We start from the raw sequence: 27,068 nt of genomic DNA, 5'->3' as shown, positions 1-27,068 counted from the left end.
TGTTGATTTGTGGGATCTCTTCCTCTGACTTGAAGTGAGAGCGTGTTCGTTTGTGTGCACTTTGAGTCTTTTAAAAATAGTAGACAGGAGCCTTTCTGAAATTGAATAACTAAACTCATCATTAATACTAGGTGTCCAGTGCTGATGCTGTAACTCCACGTCTGATTTAAACTAGCTGTACTGTCAGAAGAAACTGACTTTCCTCCCTCTAAACACCCAAAGAGGCTAAATTTAACTGGGATCAACTTTGTGTTCTGGTTTGCTTTACGTATTCCCAAACGTTATGTCCACACAAGGAGTAAATGACACAAGGACGAAACTACTTGTGTACCTGATCAAAGTGCCTGTGAAACTGACAGAAGTTGGCTATAAGGTTAGGCTTAGCTTTCTTGGTAAATAATAGTAGCTGTCCCTGCTGGTGGACTGTAGGTTAAAAGAATGGAGGGTTGAAGTGACTGTGTATAGATGACACAGACCCTCAGGCTCTTGGGACACTTCTGCTTGTTTTGAAAGCATTCTGCCTTCACAGGTACTGACTGGTGCAACCTGTATGACTTAACTGCCTTTACCCTCAATATTCAAATTACGTGGATGTGTGGAACTGAAATCCATCGGTTTAGTGTGTGCTTTGTTTATGAACAGCAGACTAAATCCATTCAAACTCAAGTTAACAGCTATGAGTAGTAGCTGCAGCGCAATCCACTTTTATATAGCTACAGTTTTTACTGATTTAGAAACACTTATGAGCTGATGATCAGCCTTGGGTTGTTTTCTGAGTGTACTAGTAGGGACAAAACTGTTGCATTGTGTCACACTGCTTCAAATAGAATTCTGTGTAGACTTGTTCTTGTGCTTTTGTTTTCAGGCCCCTGCTTACCATCTCATTTTAGAAGGAATTCTAATTCTATGGATAATCAGACTTCTATTCTCCAAGACGTATAAGCTTCAAGAGCGATCCGATCTAACACTTAAGGTATGGTGGGAAAACATTTTTCTTTAGAGAAACTGTTTATAGCTATTGATATATTTGGCTGCATTACAAGTGATGCAGCTTTTTTAGAATTTCAAAAGGTGAGCTTCCTTTGGACTCAGAAACTTGCTTAAACGCTTCAGTTTGTGCTTTTAAAGTAGCACTGTGTTTGAGAGTCTGAGAAATAAAAAGAGAGCTGATGGGACAGTGACTGCTAACCTATGAAGAGCTGGCATTAGCTCTAATCAGTGGATGGCTTTATTTTAAATATAGAAGCTTTGCAAAATGAACTGTAAGAGCATAGAGGGTAGGAAAATGATCAGTCTGTATATATGGCGTCTGTGAGTAACAACGCTGAGAGTTTACAGTGGATTCCACAAAACTTTGTAGTGTAGCAGCAACTTTCTTCTTTTGCAGTGTAGTTGTCTCAAAAAAAGAATACAGAGGAGGAATGAACACAAAGGGAACTCCTGTGCAGTGAAACACAGAGTGTTCGGATCATCTAGGAAGATGTGCTGTGGTTTTAAAGTAGCCTCTAATTGTCCATCCAGAAACTACTGTGGTTCATTTAGTAGAGTTTCCCTCCATCGGATGGTTTCGATCTCTGCTATTTTGAAGGATAACTTTTTTTTCTTTTAAAGATCCGTTCTCTTTCAGTAGATAGTGGGAAAAGGCTCTTTGTGACTCTTGCATAACTGGTGACCTGAAAAAGCTGAAACCTATATTTTCCTTACAAAGTAAGGATTTCACTCAGGTATCTCTCTGTGTATCTTGGATGTTATCATCCAGTTTCATGCTGTCATATTCATTCGTGACCGACCATTTTGCTGAAATTGAGGTATTTAAGAAAGTGCTCAGAGAAATCTCTAATAGTGGTATGTGGGGATGAAGTGGTGTGTGTCATTTTAACGGGGGACAACGAGCAGTTGGGAGATTGCACATGTAGCTGGTCTGCTGCAACTCAGTGGAAGCAAGGATTTGGAAGGGGATCAGGAGAGGGAAAAACATTTGGAAATTGTTTTATGCTTAAATAACCCTACTTTTGCAGGATGACAGTATTAAAGTTCACTGAGAGGACAGCAGTTAACAGGCTTTCTGAAAAACAGAAGCATGCAAATACATTATTGCTGTGATTCTTCTGATGAGATTTATACAAAATTTACTTAGGTCGAAGGGTGAAAAGGAATGTGAATACTAGCAAAAAACCAAAGTGATTGAAAATTGAATTGTACACAGGCTAGATATGTTGATTAACATTGGAAGGTACAGAAGAAAAAAGTTGCAGAATGCTGTGAGCTGTGTTGCATCAGAGGGTTTGAGTTGAGGTGTTAAAGACACCTCTAACTTTTTGTTACCTTTATTTTGATGGCAAAACAATGTCATAGGTGAATGCTCTTTGATTTGATGGTTTGTTCAGGCTGCCTAATGATGAAGGAGATGCAAGTTAGTCTAGCTAGCTTTACCAGTGACTTCCAAAGATGGAAGTAGTTTTTTCCATAGGAAGAACTGTATTTGAAAGGGAATGTCTTGTCTACAGATAAGTTTGTTGAAAGTAAGCATAAAAGCAACAGTGAAGTGAGAATGTGAATATATCTTCTACAGATCTACATAGCTGGAGGAGTTAAGCAAGCTGATGCATCAGAGGCATGGAGTGGTTCCATTTCTTTTTCTACCATGTACATAATTGCTGTGAAAAGAGGTCATTTATTTTGTATAGGGGAATAGCTGTGGAGAACATGCAGAGATATGCCTCCTCCTTAGTCTTCACTAAAAATCCACAGGTAATTGACACCAGTCTGTGTTGTGGGTTAACCCCAGTTGGCAGCTGAGCACTGCACAGCTGCTCACACGGGAAAGGAAGAGTAAAAGCAAGAAAACTTGTGAGTAAATATAAAATTATTTAATAAACAAAGGAAAAGTGGAAGAAGAGAGAAACAAGACAAGTGACGTGAAGGCGATCACACAACACCTCCTATGGATGCACCAGTACTGGCCAGTTCCCAAGGAAAAGGTGGCTTACTTCCCTAAAACTCCTCTCTTTTATTTCTGCATGATGTCATATAGTATGAAATATATGTTTGGTTAGTTCAGGTTGTCTGCCTGATTGTGTCCCCTCCCAGTCTCTTGGGGGCGTCCTCCAGTCTATTCGCTGTGGGGACAGAGTGAGAAACAGAAGGTGTAGCACTGTGCAAAGACTGTTCAGCAAGTGCTACAACTTTAGTGTGTTACCAGCATTGTTTTGGTCGCAGGTGTAAAACACGTGTGTTTTACAAACATATGAGCTGCTACGAAGAAAATCACCACCACCACAGCCAGACCCAGTGTGGTCTGTTTCATACGGTGCAGGATCCCACACTGCCAGACTTCTCTGTGTGTGTTGATCTGCATATGCCAGCTGTTCACCAAGGAGGCTGCTCATTTGCCTTCTGGCTTGTTCTAGTCTGAGTCATGCTGTGGTGCCCAGACTTTACCACACGAGAAAGCCACTGGAGGAGATAGGCCAGCTCAGGTGGTAGGGCTTATGCTGCCTTTACACCAACTACTCATGTAATTGTACTTGAAGTTTCTCTGTGAATTATTGTTGGGGTTGCTGCCATTACAGAGCTGGCTCTCTGTAATAAATATTAATGCAGAAAACCACTATTGCACAGCCATCCTAATGTGGTGTGTTATACCAGTCTATCCTGGGGAACTAGAATGGTATATTGTGCAACGTAGTGCACTTAGGAGTCACACTTGTAAAACAGTGAAGAAATCCACCATGAAGGTGGCTTCTGGGTTCAGTCAAATGTGTAGCAAGAGTACGATGAAATCCAGTGCAGAAATCAGCTTTCAACTGATTGACTGTCATCCTCTGATGACAGTGTTTGTAGGTATTCCTTCTGGTTCTCTTTCAAAATAAGGAGATGTCTCAAAGCATAGACTAAAAAGGTGGAGTACTTCTCTGATACTGTAAATTCCTTATAGTTTGGCATTTTGAGAAGCATAAATAAATCTGTGACCAGACAAGGGTGCTAGACATAGATTCTTATGGGCTTTTCACACAAAGTAAAATGTGTAGAAAGTGTCAAGGTGACAGTGAGCTGGAGCAGGCTGTGGGAGTTTGCATGGTATCCTTTAACCATGCATGAAAGGAAGGTGCCCTACAGATTTACATGTATTTTACTCTGTAGTAGATGATACTGAGCTTTTCTCTCAAAATCTTTGAAATTCCACCGGGAGTCACATCTTGCTATTTGTAAATGGGGTGAAGAGTTGTTTTCTTCAGTTTTAGTATTCCTACTGCAGTAGTAGCATGGAAAGTGTTTTATTTAGGTGGTATTAGTCTGGAGGCTGGAAAGTTCCTGTTAGAGGCAAATGCTTAATGCAAGGGTGAGAAATATGAAGGCCACAAGAGCTCTGTCTTGCAGGAAAAGCATTCACAGACTAACCAGATGTTGTTCTGCAGGGGAGAGCAGATGTTCTTGTAAAGGTTTTTAGTAATTTTGAACCAAGACTCCCTATGTAGGTAAAGTTTCTCTTGTATATGAGCATAGTTTGAAAGTGAGAAATTTCTAACTAGCATGACCATTATTTGTGCCAAGATGATACATGGGTCAAGATGATACATTATGCCATGATGATACATGGGTCTGTAAATACTGTGAAATTGAAGACCTGTTATTTGAGGATCAGTAAATAAAAATATTATTAATCTTTGAATATTAACACAGGTGTGTGGGTGACATTCTTTCAGAACATTAGTGCTAGCTAAGAACTATCTTCATGAACAAAATTGCTACCTCTTCTTAAGAACATGGGTCACAAAGCAACTTTTTTAATAATTTGTGTTGAACCTGTTTATGCCTAAGTATTTCTCTTACCCAGGGTATCTGGCAGTTAAAAAGTAAAACCCACAACCAACAAAATACAACTACCCAAAGCCATTTTGTATGTATGTGTGGGCAACCCTGTGTATTTAATAAGTGTATTTAAAGTGTTTTTATGTATATACATAAATGTATGCAAGATTCTATTACGTGTAGGATTAGGCTTTAGAGACCCGGAAAGTCCAGAGTCCAAGAGATAATCGGGCTGGAAAAGTCATACCCAGGGGATCACAGCAGGGCACCAACATTGCTGCAGCCACACTCCTTCTAATCTGAGACCCTCATGGGGACTTCAGTTTCAGCACCAATTACAGTTTGGGTTAGGGTTCAGAGAGCCAGAAACTAATTGCATTGTTAAATGTAGTTTTCTTTCCACTTTTTTTTTTTTTTCTGCATATCTTTATTTGATTTTGTACAGCTTTGAAAAATGTATTTGTGAAAAAAAAAATTAAAAAGGAAAAAAATTGCTGTGGTGTTTTTAAAAATCGATTGCAGAATTCATGTTTTGGTAGTGAAATAAGCAGCTTTAAATAAGCAGCCTTTTTGAAACAGAGAAATACAAATTGATTCTAGTCATGCCCTTCAAAGTTAATGTGTTTGCAATATGTTGTCAGGTACTGGTTGCTGTACTAGTAAGTAATCCTCTGTGAAAGTTCTGCTTTTGTTGTATTAATGATGATTTTGGTGCTTTGCCTGAGTGGTAGCTATTTTATGGGGAACAAGTGCACTTGTTCTGCTGGTTCACTTTATGTCCTTTGGAATCATATAACTGATTTAGCACTTTGAAAACTAATGTGCACTCAGTATTCCTTCATGGCTAGGTGGGGGGGATATGTGGTTTAGTAGTTGTTATCTTTTCTTGTGCATTTGTCAGTTTTTTTCTGATGTATCCTGCTCACATATTGTTACTTTGCTAAGTATTTTAATGCCACTGTTGTTGAAACAGCACTGTTGAGGACTTGAGAATGTAAAGTGAGGCAACTTATTTTCAATTTTTATGTAATTTGTATTCAATTACATAAACTGTAGAGGAGGATTTTCATAATTAACAGATTGTAATTAATTAAAATTTGGCAGAGACACCAAATTAGTATCTCATCTCTTTGTTATCATGTAAGATCTTTAATGCACAGGCACAGCTGGTCTGTTTCTTTACATCTAACATCCTGAGATTATATCATTTCTAAGTGTCTCAGAAAAGTGACATGGACTAGCATACGTGATTTCTAATACAATTGTTATCAACTGTTTATTAGTGCATAATGTATTTTTTAGTGGAATTCCCTTTTTCAACAGTATTTTTATTCTCCTGATCAGGAAAAAGAAGAATTGATTGAAGAATGGCAGCCAGAGCCTCTTGTACCTCCTGTGCCAAAAGATCACCCAGCTCTCAATTACAACATTGTTTCAGGGTAAATGTAACCAAAATACATTCTGTATTTTTATTTCAACTCAAATACTTGATGTCCATATTTTTAAGTGTATTACTTACTAAGCATCTCCATATCCTTAAAACCTTTCATAAATTAATTGCATTTTTAGAGAGCATGTCACTGAAAAGATGGTCTTGGTTTTGCAACATTGTGGAGATTATATCCCTAAGAAAATCTTTCTTACTTTTAAGTTTTATCATTAATTTTTTTTTTTCAATATTGGGGGTGGGGGAGGAATATTGTATCTTTGCCTCCTTTGGGGGTCTGTATTGTTTGGTAGTAATTAGTTTCATTTTTTCTGGATATGTGGACTTAGACCTCCAGAAGTGGTTGCCACCTTCTCATGTCATCGCAAATCGCTTCAGAAGAAACTGATTTTGTATCTAGCCACTTGGCACTTCTTGAAAAGTTGCTCCTCTTTGGACAATCAGAATTGGAGATGCTGCATTGTAAAGCTGTTTTGTGAGGAATTTATGGCTCAGCATTACTTTCTCGTGTGTTACATGGCTTTTAAAATGTGTGCTGACATAGGAGAGAGTCACAGTATTTCAGAAATTGCTCTGACATTTCCTCTTACAAGTTTCAGATTTGTGTGTCAGTAACTTTTACTGGATAAGCACTCATAATATCCTTCCAGAGATACTAATAATTTGAAATAATTTAGTGACAGAGCACAATTATTTGCTGTCATAGTGAGCTTCATTTTAATGGTTCTGCCACCACAGAGAAGTCTGCCATAGAAAAAGGCTCTCTCTCATAATCAACTGTGATGTGAACAATCCTTCTGTTATTGTTCAAAATTTTGAAACAAGCAGTACTGTGGAGTTAAAGGGAGTGTTGGATGTTTAAAAAAACCTGAACAAATGTATCTTCTAGAATGATTCAGAAAATGTTTGAATTCTTTAGAACTTTCCAGTGCTAACAGCTAGGAAATACATTGTGACAGAATGTTAATGTCTTCTGGCTGTTAAACTTAATAGTGGCTGTGGGGAAAACTTGACATTTGTTTTATAATATTTTTCTCTGCCAACTAACTGCTTTCCCACAAGTTGCTCAACAGCAATGAGACTGTAACTTTGAGTATAAGCTTATCCCATGTGTCAGAATTAATACAGAAAGAAAAGTTGTCTGCATCCTGATTTCAGCTCAAGAGCATTTGCCTTTTTTAACTAGTATTTTAGGGGTCCCTGTTTGTGCTGTTGAGGTAGTCTTTCTGTGATGTCCATGTCTTAATGTTTGTTGTGAATAGTGAGCTATAGAGTTCCTAATCATAAACTGGTTGTTTTGGAAGGGACCTTTAAAGATCATGTCATCAGAACCTCCTTGCCACGGGCAGGGACACCTTCCACTAAACCAGGTTGCTCATCCGTTCCAGGAGTGGGGCATCCACAGATTTTCTGGCCAACCCGTTCCAGTTCCTCACCACCCTCACTAATCCTAAGTAATGTTACATATTTACAGTAATATGTGGATAGGGCTTATAAAAGCTCATAACCACTCTGGAAAAAAACTAAATATTTCAAAAATTTTGACCCTGTTTTTGTTGGGGTGGCATACTTCCTCCTCTCTCAGTATGCAGAGCAGTCTGTGCCCTGTGATAATAATGCTCCTTTCTGCTGAACACTTGCATAATCCCAGTAAGGTTGCCAAATGATGAGCAAAGCCAAAGATGCAGAGACTTGTCCAAACTAAAAAAGTAATCCATCTGGAATCAGTGATGAAGAAGGTACCCATGACGGGTCGGTCACAGTCCAGAAATTAGTTACTTCTTGTAGGAGACTTTCTGTGACCTAATCTATGCAAGATAGCTTAGTTGTACAAGATCTCATTCAGAAAATGTAAATCTATTTCCTAAGACAGTAAACCTGCAAAATTTTCGTGCTGATTCTTGTTCTGCTTTAAAATAAGTCACATCATTAGTGCCTTCTTAACTTTATTGTTTTCTGCGACTGATTTTTCAATACATGCAACATGTAAGCGAGAGGTCCAAGAACAGTTGGCATGCTTTCAGTCCTTAAAAGACAGTTTCTGAAGGATTTGCTTGCAAGTTCTTTGAATATAGCTTGAAATTATATTTTTATTTACAGTTTCAGCTAGATCACTCCGTATCTCATAACTGTTGTCCCTAACCATAACTAATGAATCGTGTTATAGTAGGAAAAGGGAGTTACATGAAAAGATAAAGAAATTAAGTGTTTCAGTATCTTTGTTTCGCAAAGGCATTGTTTTTGACATTGCAAAGCAGGTTTTAGGATGCTGTCAGCATCCCTATTTTGGTTATAATTATTCACTGAAATAAACTTTTCCGTTAGTGTTTTCTGGCTAATCATAGGTGTTCCTTTAGAAGTTTGGGTAAAATTCTGATAGCAAAGTGTGGCCCTGTTTTCATGAGGGCTGCAGCTTTGTAAGGGCCAAGTTGTTGGTGAATATTAGAGTGTTTGTTAGGCTCGAGAGGTGGAGCTATGATGGCAGATTGTTGTAAATTTACCAGATTTGATAGTATGTTGGGAATATATTGAATCTCGTGTTAGTGCCAAAACGCATAGGTATAGATCTGCTCTTGTGGGTATCTGTGAACCTGAGTAGTTGTTTCACTTGCTAGGACATCCAGACTTTGGTACAGCTCCTTGATCAGCTAGACAGGTGAACAGATCCAGGTGTATTCTCAGTGGCAGTCAGTTCCCCAAGACATTTTACTGCACATTTCTATGATGCTGCTGCTGTGCAGAATATGCACTGCAGTAATGCAAGACAGCTCCTTTGTGGGGACAGGGTCAGCATTCAAAAGATGCTCAGCACATGCACGGTGTTAGTAGAAAGCTTTCCAAATCTGTTCTATAAGCTTTTGCCATTGCTTAGTTGAGGCAACTGATGTGCTTAATTTTTTTAAAGTGAATAGATATATACCAAAATCATAGCGGTTTTTTGAAGTTCACGCAGTTCAGTGTTTTTCTTAATTTGCAGCTAATAGCTTGAACTTACAAGTTTATTTGCTTTGCATGCCAAATGTACCCATTGAAATATTGTGAGCCACCAGATTTGGAGCAGCTATGCACGTGCATTTGACATTTGAGCAGCCCTGTTTAATTTTGATTGAGAAAATTGCTCAGTGCTAGTTTGTAGTATTCCTTCTTGCAAATAGATATGACTGTGCTTTTAAAGAAGAAGCTTTATTTATCTCCTCAGGATTCATCTTTCTATGAATTAAATTTTCAACAAGGAATTACTAATTATGTCAGGAACATAGTAGCAGTTTATTAAATTACAGGAATAGTGGTTTTGCTGAGTATAGTAGGTTATTTGTGACTTGACACTGAACTTAAATATTGATTGGCAGCTGCAAGGGAAGAAGTGGAAAGAGAGCCTTGAAAAACCTGTGTGCCTTCTATTGTTGAAAAACAAAACTCTGTGCTGTTTGACTTTTTATGAAAATGGCAACTGTTCATTCATAACAATAGGCCTGTAATTTTTTTTTTCAGTCCTCCCACCCATATAATCACTGTTAATGGGAAGGAATGTATAAATTTTGCATCATTTAACTTTCTTGGACTTTTGGATAATGAAAAGGTTAAGGTGAGTTCTTCCAGTTATTGTATTTGTGTGATTATTCCTCTTTTACTTTGTCTGTTATCTTGACAATTAGAATAACTTCAGAAAACATGAACTTCGTCAAGAACATGCACTTCTAAAGCAGCAAGGAAGGTTATAAACCTTGTAATTTTGTGCTGTTTAAGTTCGTATTTTTTGCTAAAGTTTAATCCTGGTGTACTGCTGCATACTAGCTGATTATCAAGTTAATGGCCAGTCTTCGCGAGCGAAGATTTGGGAAAGGTCATTAACCCTTCGAGCCTGCGCAGTGGATTTTTTAGGTGAGACCCAGCGTGCGCTGAACTGAGCCCACCCTTTAATCCTGAGGTTCATCTGCCGGGGCCGAGCAAGCTTGGACAGTGGCAGTGAGGGTCTCAGGACGTAGGTTTGTTTAGAGTGACCTTCTCTTAGATGGATTGCCTTACAGGGCTGACGAGCTCCATCTGCCCGGGGGGCTGGGAATCGAACCCGGGTCGCAGCGGTGAGAGTCCTGCACCCTAACCACTAGACCACCAGAGGCCCCTATCAAGTTAGATTAGTATTTAATGTCCTTATGTAGTAGAATAAAATGAATGATGCTTAAACACTTGCCTAAAGTAGCTTTGATGTGAAATTAATTCATAGAAATCAGTAAGTTATTATCCTTTATGTAAAGCAGGTCATGTTATGTCATACAAAAACTGGTCTCTGTACAGTGGTGTAAAATTGACAGTGTGAAGCATAAAGGAGAGTTAGAAAGTTAGTGCAGGAATATTTCATGTAATTCTTTCCTGTTAAAGAGTGCAGCCCAGGCATCTCTGAAGAAATACGGTGTTGGCACTTGTGGACCTAGAGGATTCTATGGTACTTTTGGTGAGTAACTTTCTTTGATCTGCCTTTAAGGGTCAGACTAGTTTGGTAAGTCAGCCAGAATAGTCCTGTATATAAGCAAAAAGTTATTTCTGCTGCTTTGAGAAACAGTTATCCTCTAACACACATTTTACTGTAATTGTTGAGAATTGGTATCATTTATTGTTCCTAGCTTTGTTTCTTATTATTTTATCTTTTTTCCTACTCTTTCTGATGCTGGTCTTGGAGGAGAATTGCAAATGGTATGATCTGTTTTGGTTCTGGTCACCATAGTAGAAAGAAAAAATAAAGCTATTAGAATTAATAATGCATGGTGTATGTAAGTAAAAGTGTAGATTAAAGTTTCTAAGCAGACCACAAGAGGGCAGTCTGATTTCTGTGATAAAGATTGCTAGTTACGTTTATCTAATGCTGTAATTGAAGTTTTTCATTACTGATAACTTTAATGTTGTAATTGAGAGATTTTATGACATGGCAGGTGTGTTACTAAGGTAGGGTGTTTTTTCATTCTTTTTAAGAAGTAGGAAGTTGTTAAATATCAGGCTCTGGAAATAATTCTTTACAGGCATTTATATTTTGCATGTAAACCAAAGAGTAATATATGAATAGCTGCAGTTGCAGGCTGAAACCATCAACTCATCTTGTGAACTTTCCAATCTCTTCCCAGAGGCAATGGAATTCAAAGTGTGTCTGAGTACTCAAACTGTTTCAGAGTTAGCTTCCCGTAGCCTTGACTCAAGTTCAAGACTAACTTTTCTTGGTTAATCAAGGTAGTCCTTTAGTTGATCAACCGGTGCTGTACTTAATTTGATTTGGAAGAAGTCTGTATTTCAGAACAGGGCTGAGTCTTTGGTATCAATCTTACAGATTAGGTTCATTAACCTAGAACCGTGGTTCGTTTCTGAGGAACGTGCTGGTAGCCCATTGATCAGTAGAGAGAGAACTTTTAGGAAACTAGATTACCTCACCGATGGTAGTTTAGCAGTGGTCTGTTGAAATTCACACAGGCTTTCCATCCCTCCCTGCCCCTGAAAAAAACAGACCAATGAAATGCTCAACAAAACTTGTGGACTAATGCCTCCCACCTTTTGAGCCCAAGCTGATTTTAAATTTCATGAAGTCTTTTGCTTTGTTTCTTTCTCATAATTGTTTGAAACACACTGATTAAAAGTTGACTTTCTCTAGTAAAAGAGATTCTTTGGCTTGTTTCCTGCCCTCTTTGGAAATCTAATCCTCAGATGCAAACTGGATAGCTTTTGCTATTCATTGGCTTATGAAATTTTGGGTAAGTGCTTCATTTCACAAAGCAGGGGCTCTAATCTGTATGACATCACTAGAGGAGTGATGTTATACTGACCTCCTTGAGATAACTTTTACAGATAAAGTAATGGAGACTTGATTTTAAACAGAAGACAAACTCCTGATGTACTTGTTCAGTGCCAAATTGTCTTCCCATTTTCACCTGTCATGAAACATTTGAGTATTGCAGGATTATGAATCTCTGAGAAGAAACACTTGCATCTTGCATCATTAATGTTGTATGCCTTAAACTTTTCACTCAGTTTTTTGTGTGCTGTGACTTTGGTAAATAAGTCTTTTTCTGTGCAGAACTACACACAATTTCCTCTCACTTAACTATGTAGAATTTAATTGATAATTGTCAATTGTTATTGCTCAGGCTTCTCCCCTCTTAGGTGCTGATATGTCCTATCAGTATTAGAGATCTCTTTATTTGAAACGTAGATATCATGGTATAATTTATTTTGAATGGAGACTTGATTCATCATATCTATGCCAGTTTGAAGATATAGATTTAGTGAGTCCCTATTATGACATTTTTACTTTGTGTTGTGTCCCTGAAAAATGGATCCTTGCCTTCATCCTATAATGATCTTGAAACACTTGTGTATTCACACAATGAATACTGAATACTTGTGTGTGTTTTCTCCATAATGACAGGTGAAGGGTGTACCACTTGTTTGGTGGTGGGGGTTTTTTTAGGCTATTGTTGGTTGCCTATCAACCACAAGATTGGTACTACTTAGAAGATTAGGTCTACCTGTTGGATAAAATATATAAAAGATAACGTAGGATTCGGTCTCACTTCTGCTTTTGACTTGCCTGCGAGCACATGGTAGGCACTAAACTGGCACTTCTTAGCAGTTATTAACAATATTAGCTGTATTAAGGTTTCATAATTTGTAAGCTGTCACAGTCTTATCTCTGTCCAAATGTAGTTTAGGTGGTGTTTGCAGTTTTCAGTCAAGCTAGGCTAATCCAAGTGATGTAACCAGACTAAAGCAAAACATTGCAATAAAAATAAGAGAGTCAGATAGTATTCTGTCTTTTTATCATAGTGCCTTAACACTTTCCAATATCACAGTTACACGAAGCATTCTTTCCCTTATGTAATGATGCTCCAAATGTGTGTCATTTTGAACTTAACTGTTCTTGCCCTTGGCAGAATTCACTTAGGCTTGTTAAACCTTCTTTCTGCTACACAATCCTGAATGTATTTGTTAGATATTATGGCTGACATTATTTCTTTTGCCCACTGTTTCTACCTAGATGTTGCTTAGTTAGTGGTGCTTGTTGCCCAGTGAGAAGGATGCAAGTTCTGAATTTGAACTGTGATGGTCTTGCTATCTTTTTCAGTTTTTTAGTTAAATTATGTAAGTAGTCTTTTACACTCCAACAAAACATTTTTTCCCCTCAGGTATCAGTAGCTGACCACTCAAAAGTAGTAGTTCAGTCCTTGTTTCCCTTAATTTGTTATTCTGTACTGACAGAGCTTGAAGAAACATTTTTGGCTGAATGTTGTTTATATTGTATGTTTTAAGTGCCATGTGGCCAGTCTGTTTTTTTATTTTTTGGTTATTACCGATCTTTCTTGGGCTTTTTGTTCAATAACTAAATCAAAGGTCATCCCTCCTGTTTTGAAACCTCACTGAAGATTCTTTCATTGATCCTGAAGTCCATGTAACAACGAAGAAAAAGACATAAAGATTCTGAAAAAGGACTACTTAAAATCTCAATCAGAAAGAATATGAGCTAAATCCAACCAGCATCCTTCCTTCCAAAAGGCTTTTTAGAAGAAAGGCTATTCTGATTTTCTCTGAGTGTTTGGTATATCTAATGTGGCTGGATCAAAGTGATAGGGTGCAAAAGAAAACTTCCAAATAATGAGTGATTAAGCTGCTTTCATTTAAAACCAATGGGAAAGCCAAATAAAATAATTCCTTTCCATTCCATTTTTTGATGCTCAGGTGAACATTAAGGAAGGACTGTTGGAGATTTATAGTTTGCAGGCTATGGATAAAATTGCTCTCGACTGTGATTGGGAAGCTGTTGTTTGAAGAAACACCTTTTGCTTTTATTTGTATAAATATATAAATGAGATGGATGTGTCCTCTTCAGGAAAGGTTATGCTAGATATGTTTACTGTGGCAAAGTTGAGATTTTTACGATATCTTTTCTTTCTACACCCTTGCTGTTGGTGTCTGGCTGGAAAGAGCAGCATTGACATAACCATGCCCCATAGACTCTTGAAGGAATCTGTACATAACTGATGTTGCCTGACTAGATTTTAGTTTCAGTGAACTTTCAATAATAATTGCAAAAAGGTAACACTGGGCCAGTAGGGATCTTTCAAGTCACACGGTAACTTTTTATTTCCAGTTGATAAAAGGCATAATTCTCTTGACTATTGCTAGCAGAAGCAGGTAATGAACGGCAAGAGAGTTAAACAGCAGAAATAACAGTTCATCTGATACAGGTTATTTTGCTTAGGCAGAATACTTATTGCTGTGGTTACCTTTCTGCAGCAACAATTCACTCACCAGGTGGTATTTATATACCACATTTATATACCCTTTTTCATATTCGATTTCTAACATGGGTCACTTTGACCAAATTGGTTTGGGAAATGCTTGTGTGTGTAATCTCGTCAATTTATCTTAAGGGTAAGTAATCTCTAGCTTGGAGATGTGACCTTTTCAATTGACTGAAGTGCCTTCAGGAGGTGGTTTGTGATTTGCAGTCTGACAAGAGCAGTTTTCCGTTACAGTGATAGCTGTGCTTGTGTAGTGGAAGCATCAGCTTGGAAGAACCGACAGTCTGCCAACAGGACCTCGTTAATTCCTATATATTACATAATTTCTGTCTGACCGTAGTAACTGTGCTCTCTAGTCACAGTCCAGGAACTCTACATAATTTGCTTGTGGTCTAATCACAAGTAGATTTTAATTACCATTACGTAAGAACATCAGAGAAACGTGTTGCATAAATATTTTCAGATCTGTCAAAGCTTGTGATTAATATCAGGTTACTTGTCAGTTTAACTGAGGATGGATTGGTTGCAACTGGGTTTTGGGAAGTTACTTATTTTAATACTCTTCCTACAAACAAAAGTTATGTTTCCTTCAATTAGATAATTGATAAAAGCAATGGTAGTCTTTCTGACGTAAAAACAAGTTAGCTATCTAAGATCTTTTCAATTTTTCTCTCAAATAGATGTGCACTTAGAATTAGAAGAGCGGCTTGCAAAATTCATGAGGACTGAGGAAGCTATTATATACTCGTATGGATTTGCAACAATTGCCAGTGCTATTCCTGCATATTCAAAGAGAGGGGACATTGTGTTTGTGTAAGTGTTGTTTTTTACTTGGGAAATTCCAGATTAAGGAGTTTTCCTTTCAATTTTTCACGATTGCTAATCATATTAAGTTGCACATTTAAAAATATTGCTGGTTTTGATCAAGTATGTCAAGCTAAAATATATTTTCTTTGCCAAATACTTGAAATCAGCTACTGCTTTGATCATAAACATGCAGACCTGGGCACTCATCTGAAGAAAAAGCAAAATAACGTGTGCATTCAAGAACTAACATAATTCTAATACGTAATTTTCTTCTTAATAAACTGTACAGTCATACTGATGTTCTGTTTGCTGCTGGCTTTTCACCTTTTTTTCCAGGACAGTTGTTCCCCTCGTGCCTATTTGCAGTGGATTTAGTTGGATAACTGTTGGTACATGTTAAAATAACACAAAGAGAGCTATGCAGGGTCAAATAAAGGATTCAGCAAGCCCAGTATGTATCTGGTCCCTGAGAGCAGCCAGTGATAATTTGTCTGGGGAAGAGTGAAAAGCCAGGAAAAAAAATGTAACAGTACTCAACTTTCTGGGCAAAAGAAGAGGGCTTAGATTCAGTTAAGAGTTAATGGATTTTCCTTAAGCTTTCTGATTCTTTTACTACTTAGATCTGTAATATCCATAGTGTTTCTATGACATGCAATTTCATAGTTCTAACTTGACTGTTTTATGAGAAATATGAAGAAATACCTATTTTGAATATAATACGTACTAATTTCAATTGATGCATTTGATTTTTAAGCAGGGAATTGATGCATTTTCTCCGTGGGATTAGCGAGTGAGTGGCTGTGTGGGGCTTAGCTGCCTGTTGTGGTTAAGCCACAACACACTGATACGTTTGTATTTGTCTGCCAAAAAATCTTTCTTTGGTGCTCTCTTTTCTAAGTGTAAAGTTTGCAGCCTGTCTGACTTCTCTACAGAAGTTCTTTCATAAATTTAATCGTGCTTTTTGGCCGTCTTTGGTTAGTGATCGTATATTGATTATACATTTGATCGGTGATTTTGAGACAAATGACCAGGACTGTGACACTACTCAAGGATGCCAGTGTATCCTGGATTTAGTTATCTCATACTGTGAAATTGCATATCCCATCATACTTGGAAGTTTACTGTTCCAGCACTTAAAAATGGCAGATTGTTCTCTGAACATGGAGAAATTACTCCCAAAGGACATTAAAAATGAGGTTTTGAATATTGCTATGAATGTAAAAGGCACATCTTCGAGCTTTTTTTCCTAAGACCCAGAGCAAACAGAGTCAGAAGTTTCTGGAATGATTACCATGGTATTATTCCCGGTGCATGAAACGTTGTGCTGAAACTGCTGTGACATGCAAACAAAAGGACCAGTGTACACATCAAGAAAAAAACCTGTTGGCTTGCTTTTAGTTGCTGTAGTGCGTAGGGAAACTGAGAAACTTTGGAAATAAAATTTCAAAATGTAAATAAAATATGAGGTGCTGTAAAAAAAAAAATCTTGTTTTATCTACAAGTATCTGCTCAAAAGCAGGACAGCTTCCTTTGAATAATTGTTAAACCGAGTGCAAACTTAGAGGGGTTTGCTGTATTTACAGAGATGAAGCTGCCTGCTTTGCTATTCAGAAGGGATTACAAGCATCTCGTAGTAACATCAAGTTGTTTAAGCATAATGATATGGCTGACCTTGAACGACTGTTGAAAGAACAAGAAACTGAAGATCAAAAGGTACCATTCCTTTGAAGAAATATTTGTACTCTTTTGTGCCACCTCCCCCACGTTTTTTTTACTGGGTCGTGTAATTGAGTGGATGCAGTGCTTATATAGGCAGTTACTGAGTTTTCATAAATCTCTATTGTACAGTTAATGTTGCTTATGTAATTAAGATAATTTTAAAATATATGTGTATTAATTTGTCTGCCTAACGACTAGAATTGAGCTCACGGGAATTAGTAGCAGGGGGATATCTTTATGGACAGGTGACTGAAGTGACATATTGTTAAATTTTTTTTTAAAATCCTATTGCAGAGATTTTTAGGTCTTTGAGAAATTTGTGTAACTGCATTTACCTAATAAATTATGCAAGTTAATTATGACTTGAAATGCCACATTATAAAATCAACACAAAAATGGCTAGTCCTAACCCTTTAATTTATAGAATCAACATAGTTGATTTTTTTTCTCGGTTTTCCCCTGTCTTGGATTTAACTCTTGAGATATTCTCTCTCATGAAAAATTTTAGTCAGTTTGATGTCTTGCTTCTCATTCTGACCGTAGTGCTAAAGGGTGTCCAAAAACTGTTACTAAGATCAGGATCAGCAAGTACAGAGAACTTGGTTAAACGAGTTTTAAAAGAATTAACTGAGTAGCTATCATGATTATATGGTTTGTTCACGGAATGCTGGCAAGTTACAGGCAATTGGAAGAAAGCTGGTTCTGGGGTAACACATAGAAAAAGTAAAGTAGATAAAGTGTCAATCAGCTTAACATCTGTGTAAATCAGTAATGGATCTGATTAATAGCAAATTTATAGATAACATACGAGTTAACATACCTTCATGGAAAATACATTCTGTCAGATAATCTTTACATGAGTTTTTAGATGTGGCTGTCAGACTAATTTGTGTAACACATTTGGTTTGTTGGAGCAGAGTGCTTTGAATTAGCTACATGGTTAAAGTTTCTTAATGTAATTAGCTGAATGTGAACATAAAGTTGGTGGGCAAGAGCTTAATACAGACCATGTGTGTATAATTAAGACGTTCTGAGTAGAGAAGGGTAGATCATACCACTGGAGTTGGTACAGCTTGTGGAGTGGACTGTGACTAGTTTATGCCTGTCACTCAGAAAAGTCAAATAGATGTTTGCTGAATCAACTTTTTACAAGAACTGAAAAATATAAGAAGGATGACTTGATATCCTTGATCAGAAAATATCAATAAGGTTTAAAGTAAGTAACAGAGGAACGGCATTTTAAGACTGCAAAGCTCAAGTTATGCCTCTGAAGTTTAAGCAGAAACAAGTGCAAGGTATTTTTATGACATGCATTGTTCAGAGAGCAGACAAGGACTTTGTAACTTGAGTGTTATGAATACTTTTGCATTGTGTTTTATGAAGTCACTATTTTTAATAAGTTCGTGCTGCATGGTGAATCCTGGTGCTCAAACCACTTGTTGAAAAGTCTTCTAAAGGCTTAGACTAATGCTCAGTATATGAGAGAGCAAAATTTGTAGTATTTGTTCTCCAGGTGCATTGTTTGTGTTTTATGCATAAAGTTCAAATGGATTGGTTATGATTTCTTGCAAAACAAGGCATCTTAAATCTTGTCTATCAGTCAAAAGCTTTAAAATTATTATAAAATAAATAAAATAAAAATAAAAAGTAGTCCAATGAGGCATTTCAACTATTGTTAGAGATGAAAAATTAAATTTAGTTTAAACTGAAGTAAGAGCTTCTTTGAAAAAGAGACCATTCCCTTAAAAAAAACCCTTCCCTATCGAAAACTTCAGAGCTTTGCTTGTTAGTAACAGTTGATATGAACTGAAACCATGTCTTTCTCTGAAGAATCCTCGCAAGGCCCGTGTAACCCGAAGGTTTATTGTAGTTGAAGGACTGTATATGAATACAGGAGACATTTGCCCTCTTCCAGAGTTGGTAAGTGGTTTTAATTTGCCTTATGAACTACATATGAAATGGTAATGAAGTAATGGTATTGTGTAATTAAGCCTACATTGAAAAGCTCTGCATGCAGTTTTTTTGTTTACCTTCCTGCTTTCTCATATGTTCGTGAAATGGTGATCTCAAATCTTACCTTGTTTTGAAACTTCTGATTAGGATCTGAAGCTGTTGAGTCTTAGAAATTAATATCTGGTTATAGTCCTAGTTTTTAACCTGTAAAATATAATGTATTTTCAGCTACACTATATGATACTGAATCATAAACTAGGTTATTTAAAAAAAAGTTTCAAAGAAACCTTCACACAACTTCACACACACAGAAACAGTGACTCCAAGGAAAATATTTGCTATTCAGCATAAAACAGCTTTTTATTCAGGCTCTATTCTAGTAGATAATGGAAGAAATGCTATGAAAACATATCATCTTGAAAGTACCTGATAATCTATTAAAAAAAAAATCACAGTTTCTTTTTATGCGAACATTCATGAAATTTGTTCTAGCATTACATGGTGGAATAATTTTGAAGGCTTTTAAAATGTACTAATGACAGAACACAACTCTAAAACTGACATTTGTTCAGTATTCAGAATACTGTCCTTTTCTTTCTTTGCCTTACCTCCCCCACACATTTTGTTACCAGATTCTGATGGACTTGTCTTATATTTTGAACAATTTTCTTTGTTTTAGATAAAGTTGAAGTATAAGTACAAAGTTAGAATATTTTTGGAGGAGAGCCTTTCCTTTGGAGTCCTTGGAGAACATGGAAGAGGAATTACTGAACACTTTGGAATAAATGTATGTGCTTTTTTTGTTGTGAACGAGAGATTTGCACAGGAGCAAATTATGCAATTGTTTTCTAATACCTATGGCATTAACAGTGTTTAGGACTGTACCCTCTATGTCCTGTTGTTTTCACTTAAAGTGTCTTACTACCAAATATGGAAAAGAAAAAATTAATTTAGAAAAGGAAACAGCCAGTGTTACTGTGATGCTTGCCAACTACCATCTGATTAATTGACTTCTATGTTAAATTAATTTCTGATTAACTGGCTTTTTTCTTAACTTCATTTATAGACACAGTCTTTCAGAGCCTGGCAAAAAAAAAAGTATTTGCAGCTCTGAAGTGAAAAAAAGCGGTTGTGCCTCTGAGGGTCAAAGTCTGTTTTCAGTATCACATTCTACCTCCTACTGACTTCAGTGGCACTACTTATATTTTTAAAGGACACTGTCACACTGAATGCTTTGTGGAATCGTCACCAGTATCTAAATAATTTCTTTTATCTGTTTGTGTTCTTCACATTGCAATGCCTGGGAAAGAGAGAGCCTATGGAAATTATTTACAGATTCAGAAATCTCAGTTTCTAAAGTCCTTTCTGTATTGTTTAAAATTATTATTTCAGTGGTAGCTTAATTTTCTTATGTGATAGTTTGGTGAATCTTCTCTAGTATTCATATAATATGAAACAAAATATATCTTTAATAGATTTAACTTATAAATAGTCTTCATGTAATCAAAAGTATCTCTAAATAACTCGTTGGTTTAACTGACAGATCGATGATATAGATCTTATTAGTGCAAACATGGAAAATTCACTGGCTTCTATTGGAGGATTTTGCTGTGGAAGATCTTTTATTATTGACCATCAGGTAAGCCAGGTCTTATTTTAATTGGTGTGGCATGATTACTTACTTAGAAATGAGATTTAGTTACTAATATCAATTTGCAAGGAATATTATGAATAGGTGATTATGCAGTATTTGGTCCCATGCAGAAACTAGCTGGTTCTATGAAATACTGTAGATGAATTGGAGACCTACTTTTAAGTCCTTCCATGTACTGATAGGTGTGGAGGGGAGAGTTTGTTTATATGTATACGAATGAACTTTTAAAACATTGCCTGTACTGCTACACAAAAATTTGATTATTTTTTTTTAACCCCACAGAGACTGTCTGGTCAAGGCTACTGCTTTTCTGCATCCCTACCTCCTTTGTTAGCTGCTGCTGCTATTGAGGCTCTGAATATTATGGAAGATAATCCAGGTACTTAATTCAGGAAGATATGTTACCTCAGTCTTTCTTCACCCAGAACTAATAGCTCGTACTTCTCCCTACTTTGATTCCTCACCTTTTTACTCTGAAGGCCTCTCTATTTTTCAACTAATTAATTTTACATGCATGGTTTTTTCTTCATGTTGTTTCCCTCTCTGCTTTTCTCTTCAGTGTTTCTTCCCCTTTCTTTCTTAGAGCTGAAAATGTTAGGTGAGACTGGAGGACAGAGATGTTTTTTACAAAGCAAATAAGAAACTTTTATTCTGCTTTTATTTATGCTTTTTCCTTGAAAACAATTTCCTTCAAGACAAATGGAGGAAGAGAAGGTTAGACAGAAACAAATGGAAATATATTTCTTCGGGACTGAACAACCATTTCCTTCTCACTTGCACTGCATAATTGGGTTTTTTATCTTTTTCAAGTAAGCATTCAGGCAAGAATCTCAGCGATGACCATGGTGCAAGCTGCCTGCAGTTTTGGCAGGACCAAATACAGGGCATTTGGATAAAGTTGTCAGGCAGGAGATTCTGCTGTAGGAGTCGAGAGAATTGCCCTTGTTGCTAGAATCACAGAATGATTTGGGTTGGAAGGAGCCTTAAAGATCATCTAGTTCCAGTGAGAGCGCTGAATCCTGGAATCAGGATCAGACCACTGCTAGACCACCAGAGAAAGACTTTTTTTTTTGGTAGGGCGTGGAGAGGCTGAGAGGCATATTAGGACAAAATTGGCCAAATTGTGTGTATTTGTTTTTAACCTTCATTTGCATCAACAGGTTGGAGAACAGCTGCAGAGGTGAAGTATTTAATTTGTCACAAATAAATCAAAATTATGGGGTAGCCCATGCCCAGTCCTCTGAAGTGAAGTCAAGAAAAAATTAAAGTAAGTTACAGGACTGCTAGTTGTAGTGGAGGGTCAGCCTTCACCAAGGAAAAGAGCCAAGGTTTGCAGATCCAGGTTTCCTCTTTAAGAATCTGCAGTGAGCTGGGGAAAGGATAAAGGATCAATGAGCAGAGTCTGCATGGCAATAGATATTTTACAGGTATTGGTATGTTGGACCTGCTGTTTGAATCCCATTACCGAGTGTTTGTGTTATCCCTTCCATATGACCATGAACCAGTGCAGCTGGAGAAATGAGGTAAAGGGAAGTAGTGCATTTGTCAGGTCTTAAAAGCTTCTTATTTCCTGGCAGAAGTGGAAATCAGAAACATTAAGAAGAATAGTGAAGAGTCTTAGTAGTTCAATAGATATGCATATTTTAGTTTTATTCCAAATGCTATTTTTGAAATCTTAGACTTAGAGAAACATGAGTTAGAAATGGGATATCTAAGTCTTTCCTTTTTCTTCCTTTTTTTTTTTGTTGTTGTGTGTGTAGACATTTTTCAGACTCTCCGGGCTAAATGCGAACACATTCACAAAGCTTTACAGGGGTAAGTGTGGGGTTTGGGGCTTTTTTGGCTTTTATTTGGCTATACCTTTATAATGCCAACTTTAAAGAACTCTTTTTACACAAATCTGTTTCTTAGAGATGCTTAGAGTGGGATATGTACACAAAATCATGTATGTATTAGGGGAAGAAAATCATCCTTTCCCAACTGTTTCTCTTATCCTACTAAAAAGAATCCAAGTTTTTAAAATCCCTTACAGGTTTTGAAATGAGATTATACTTTATATGCTAGTGAGGAAGTTTGCAGGCTCTTACACATTTAAATCCTTAGGAAAGTGTAAAAGCACTCAATGATACAAAGTGTTGATAAACGTTTTGAAAATTGTCTAAGGAAAAGCATTTGGGATGAATCTTAGCAGATACTCTTTCAGACATCTCAATGTACCCTTCACTCACCTTTAATATAATATTGTTCTTACATATGAGATTTGAATGTTAAATAGTAATAGAAGTACCCACTGTTCTGGAAGCACATTGGAAATTGCCAGAATTTATCTGAAAAATAAGGTTTAAAATTTCCTAACACTATGCTGTTTTAAAAGATGGCTAAACTGAATAATTGCCTTTTTTTTCCTGATAGATGTTGGTACTAGAAACAATACAGCAATTACTGTGACTGTTCAAGGCCTGTTTAATGTGCAGTAGTTGTGCACTTGTATTTTACAAATCTTTTTTTCAACAATTTTCTGTTACATATTACAGAAATCAATAACATTTAAAAACAATCATACAAAAATCTCTAATGTATGATTGATTATATTAGTTTCTTTGGAATGATCCTACCATCAAGTAAGCCCGATCTTCTTAAAATGTGTGTTAGGCAAGCTCATCAAAGACTGGAAATCAAAATTAGAGCCGATGGGTCATATGCATTTATATGACCTGTTTATTTAGGAGACCAGAGGTCTTGCTTGGATATTGGAGGGGAATAACTCAGTCCTGAATGCGTGTAATGTGTCCAGGCAATGACAGTCAAATGTCAGTCATTCAGTCAAATTCTAGGAACCCAATTAACAACTGTCCCTACGTACAGATGAGGGAACAATTCTAGTCATATAACTAGTTTCAGAGGAGCTTCTGGCTAAGTGCCAGATGATGTTGTAAAGATTTTCTACTGGAAATAATTTTAAATCAGAAATCTTACCAAAAAAGTAAACCTTGTTCCTTCTTATCCCTTAAGTGAATAAAAAGATTTATTATTTATTATTATTTATTTTCTCTATGTAGACTCCAGAGACTTGACCTAGCTAGCTGGATTTTTTTGTCAGCAACATACAGGCCTAACATGAGCATTTCTCCTACATCTTCATAAGGATACTTTAAGAATTTCTGAATTATTAATCCTTTTTGCAAAAGGAGGAGTCACTGTTGTTACACAAATTTACTGAAACTCCTTAGGAAAGACATTTGCTTGATAAGTTTTGTTGTCTTTATGTATTGCAAGCTAAAATGCACATATGCTTTGTCTACATTAGTATTAGTAAAGTGAAATGTCCATCTTTTCTCACTCACCACCTAATAAGGGGAAACACTGTCTAGAACTTCAACACGTGTCTTTTGAGTAGGATGTGCATCAAAGGCTTTTTATTTGTTTCAGGATTTCTGGCTTAAAAGTAGTGGGAGAATCTTTTTCTCCAGCATTGCACTTACAGTTGGAGGAGAGCTGTGGATCTCGAGAAAATGATGTGAAGTTACTCAAAAGAGTTGTGGATTATGTAAGTGTCCCCGTGACAATTAAAATACGTCATTGCCTTTGAATGTTAATAATGAGTGAAGGGTAGAGAGGCTTGTTGGGTAACTTGTTGAAATATCTTGCAGAAATGCTGCAAGAAATTAGGTTTCTTTGCTGATTATAGGGCTGTATTATAGATCATCTTCTAACCATTTATTGCTGTAGATACTTAGTTCTGTAGCACTGGATTAAAAAATACATATTATTAGACCTTTTACTTCAGGAAATAGTTATTTCCCATTATGTACTGGAAAACTTGAATTTGCATATAAAACTGTTTCTTAGACAACTTTTATAATGTTTATAAGAGTTCAGGTGGTGTATTTTAACCATTTGAGGTCAAACTTTGCTTCTTTGAGTCCATGAACTTACTTTCTTTTTTTCTGTGAAGAATCTCATGTTCTGTATGCAGTATTTTTTCCTTTTTCAGTACACATGGGTTCTCTTTCTCCCACATGAAGTAGATAAAGGTTGATGGAGAAGTTTTATATATCAGGTGGCAGGTAAACAAGACTACATAACAGAAGGAAATCCTGAAGATGATTTCCTTGAAAATGTGCTTAAATATGATTTAATTGCCTGCTTAATATGGCATGTTTGCCTGGTTACTTGAAGATGAAAACTAAAGACACTACACCTTTACCTGTTTTATGTGCTAATGCAGTATTGAAATTAGAGATGATTTTGTACAACCTTCCAGACCTCTGTCTGGGAAAGAACTTCCAGTTATCCTGGCACCAGATTAGTAAAAGTTAGTGATAGGTATTTGGTGACCACAAGGATATGCCATCAGAACTTCCCAGGTTAAGAACTGCTGTATTTTCTTTTTCTGTAGTGCATGAACAGTGGTGTTGCATTAACGCAGGCTTGCTATCTGGAGAAGGAAGAAAAATGCCTTCCTCCACCCAGGTTAGTGAAAGTCAATGTGCTACTTCATTTTATTGGATATGACTCTACCTCTTTTCATGCAATGTTGGGGTTTTGTTTGGCAGACTGCTTTGAATAGTTGGTCCTCTGAAAAATGGGAAGGGCTCTGTCCTGAGGTGTATTTTCAGTGATGTTCCAGGCTGCTAATACCATGAAGTAACTGTATCAAAACTACCTGAATCTCAGTGGTCAGCATGTAGCCTTGTTAGCAGGCACATTTCCGTGAGCTGCACATCTGCAGGCAAAAAGGATAACAGATTTCTGTGGTGCGTATGGTGGGGCCCGGGAGGCGTGGACAAAAAAGGTGGTCTGACCACTTCTGTTTAGTCATGTGTCTTGTTTCTGGTTGAATTTGAACTCATAATAATTTCCCTGGAGATGGTGATCTTAATGTGTGGAAATTAGCACAAGATAATTCTAAAGCTGAAGGCTAGGAGTGAAGTTTACTGTGTGTGTTCTGGTTTTCCTTTTCTAGTATTCGAGTTGTGATAACAGTGGAACAAACAGAACAAGAACTGGACAAAGCTGCATCACTTCTTAAGGAAGCAGCACAGTCTGTGTTGAATTAGACTGATGCTTTGGATTCCTCTTTCCCCAAATTATTGGGATAAGTGTTTCACACTGCATAGCAACTTCCAGATTCTTCCACTGATGGCATTGAAACACAACTAACAAAATTGTTCCAGAGTAGTACAAATCCAGTGAGGGGAAAAACGCTGAATTTTGGAATTGGTGAATGACACTGTGTTCTTCCAATTCAAACTCTACTGTTTACTGTCATTTCTTAAAAGGGGATATCACTGTTGCATTTATGACTCTTTTGTAAGTGTAATCTAAAAAGTTTTAAATTTATTTCTTCAGACTCTTAAACATTTTCAAAAATGTGTATGAACATTTTGTTTCCCCCCCAAACCAAATCAAATGTATTGTTTTTTGTGCATTTTCTCAGAACGTAGGAACTTCAGATAAGTTGCAAGGAATTATCCCTTCTTGCCTCCCAAATGAAAATAGACTGTTCCTAACACTGCCAAAAGGAAGAAAATAACACATGAGGATATAATTTTGTGCTATATTATATCATTTATTATTGAGTTACAATAATAACTCAATATTGAGTTATAGAGGGAGGAACTTTAATTCTTTTTTGTTTATATATCTTTCTTTAACTGTTTTTTGGAAGCCAGGTTTTAAGAATGCCTGGCCAGAGAATTCCATTATCTAAATAGTAAATTCATATTAAATACTATTTGCTTCCTGCATTCCATATGCGTGTTTGATACTATGGGTTAAGTTTTTCATATTATTAACTTTAAAATGTCTAAACTCAAACCTCTGAATTGTGAAACTGGTGTAATTCCGATGTAGCATGTTCCAGTTAGGGGATCTTTGCACCAGTCTTGAAGAGGGGTCATAGGCAACATGAAAAATGAACCAAGATTTTGAAACAGCAACTAAATACTAGCTTGTCAAACTACTTTGATATGTGCTAAGTTTTATGTCCAAACAGGTATATCTTAGAAGGGAAGACTCACAGCTACTAAGAGGTTAGATGGTGCAAATTCTACTGAAACACAGCTCAATCCATGCACATAAAATTCCCAAGTAATTTGACAGTAATATTTGGAGGCTGTGCTGTCAGGATTTTCAGTAAGTACAGATGGACATTACATATACGAACACATTACATCAGTAAGGAAACTGGTAAGGAAGGTTGTACCTTTTTATAAAACAAAAAACAGCTTTGTATTTCAGGACTTTGCTCTAAGAATGCTTGTCTAAAAATTTTGTATTCTGCCTAATCTGTGTTGTTTTGTACTTATGTGCCTTTTTGGTTGCTGCTACAAGGACTGCAGGACTGTTTTTGAGAAACACCATTGTTAAATAAAAAGTTAATCATGTTTGA

At 36.7% G+C, this 27,068-nt stretch overlaps 1 protein-coding gene across 1 annotated transcript; it reads left to right on the top strand.

Annotated features, from left to right (window-relative positions):
• Nucleotides 1-283: 283 nt before the first annotated feature.
• SPTLC1 (serine palmitoyltransferase long chain base subunit 1) lies at nt 284-27,068 on the top strand. The gene is made up of 15 exons (XM_017837208.1): nt 284-392; nt 840-973; nt 6,157-6,251; nt 9,752-9,845; nt 10,640-10,712; nt 15,222-15,354; nt 16,932-17,061; nt 18,898-18,987; nt 19,700-19,807; nt 20,564-20,659; nt 20,957-21,053; nt 22,435-22,489; nt 24,104-24,221; nt 25,074-25,147; nt 25,641-27,068. The coding sequence occupies exons 1-15, from the start codon at nt 284-286 to the stop codon at nt 25,732-25,734; spliced, it is 1,500 nt and encodes a 499-aa protein (XP_017692697.1). The 3' UTR covers nt 25,735-27,068.

This window comes from Lepidothrix coronata, unplaced genomic scaffold, assembly GCF_001604755.1.
Source record: "Lepidothrix coronata isolate B3197 unplaced genomic scaffold, Lepidothrix_coronata-1.0 Scaffold296, whole genome shotgun sequence".
NCBI classification, from domain to species: Eukaryota; Metazoa; Chordata; class Aves; order Passeriformes; family Pipridae; genus Lepidothrix; species Lepidothrix coronata.
The sequence above is the reverse complement of the archived record's forward strand: the minus strand, read 5'-3'. Positions and strand labels throughout refer to the sequence as shown.

Coding starts and splice junctions, on each gene's coding strand:
- SPTLC1 (XM_017837208.1), top strand. CDS start 284: ATGTCCACACAAGGAGTAAATGACACAAGGACGAAACTACTTGTGTAC. Junction 6,252..9,751: donor AATTACAACATTGTTTCAGG/GTAAATGTAACC, acceptor TTTTTTTTTCAG/TCCTCCCACCCATATAATCA. Junction 22,490..24,103: donor ATTCACAAAGCTTTACAGGG/GTAAGTGTGGGG, acceptor TATTTGTTTCAG/GATTTCTGGCTTAAAAGTAG.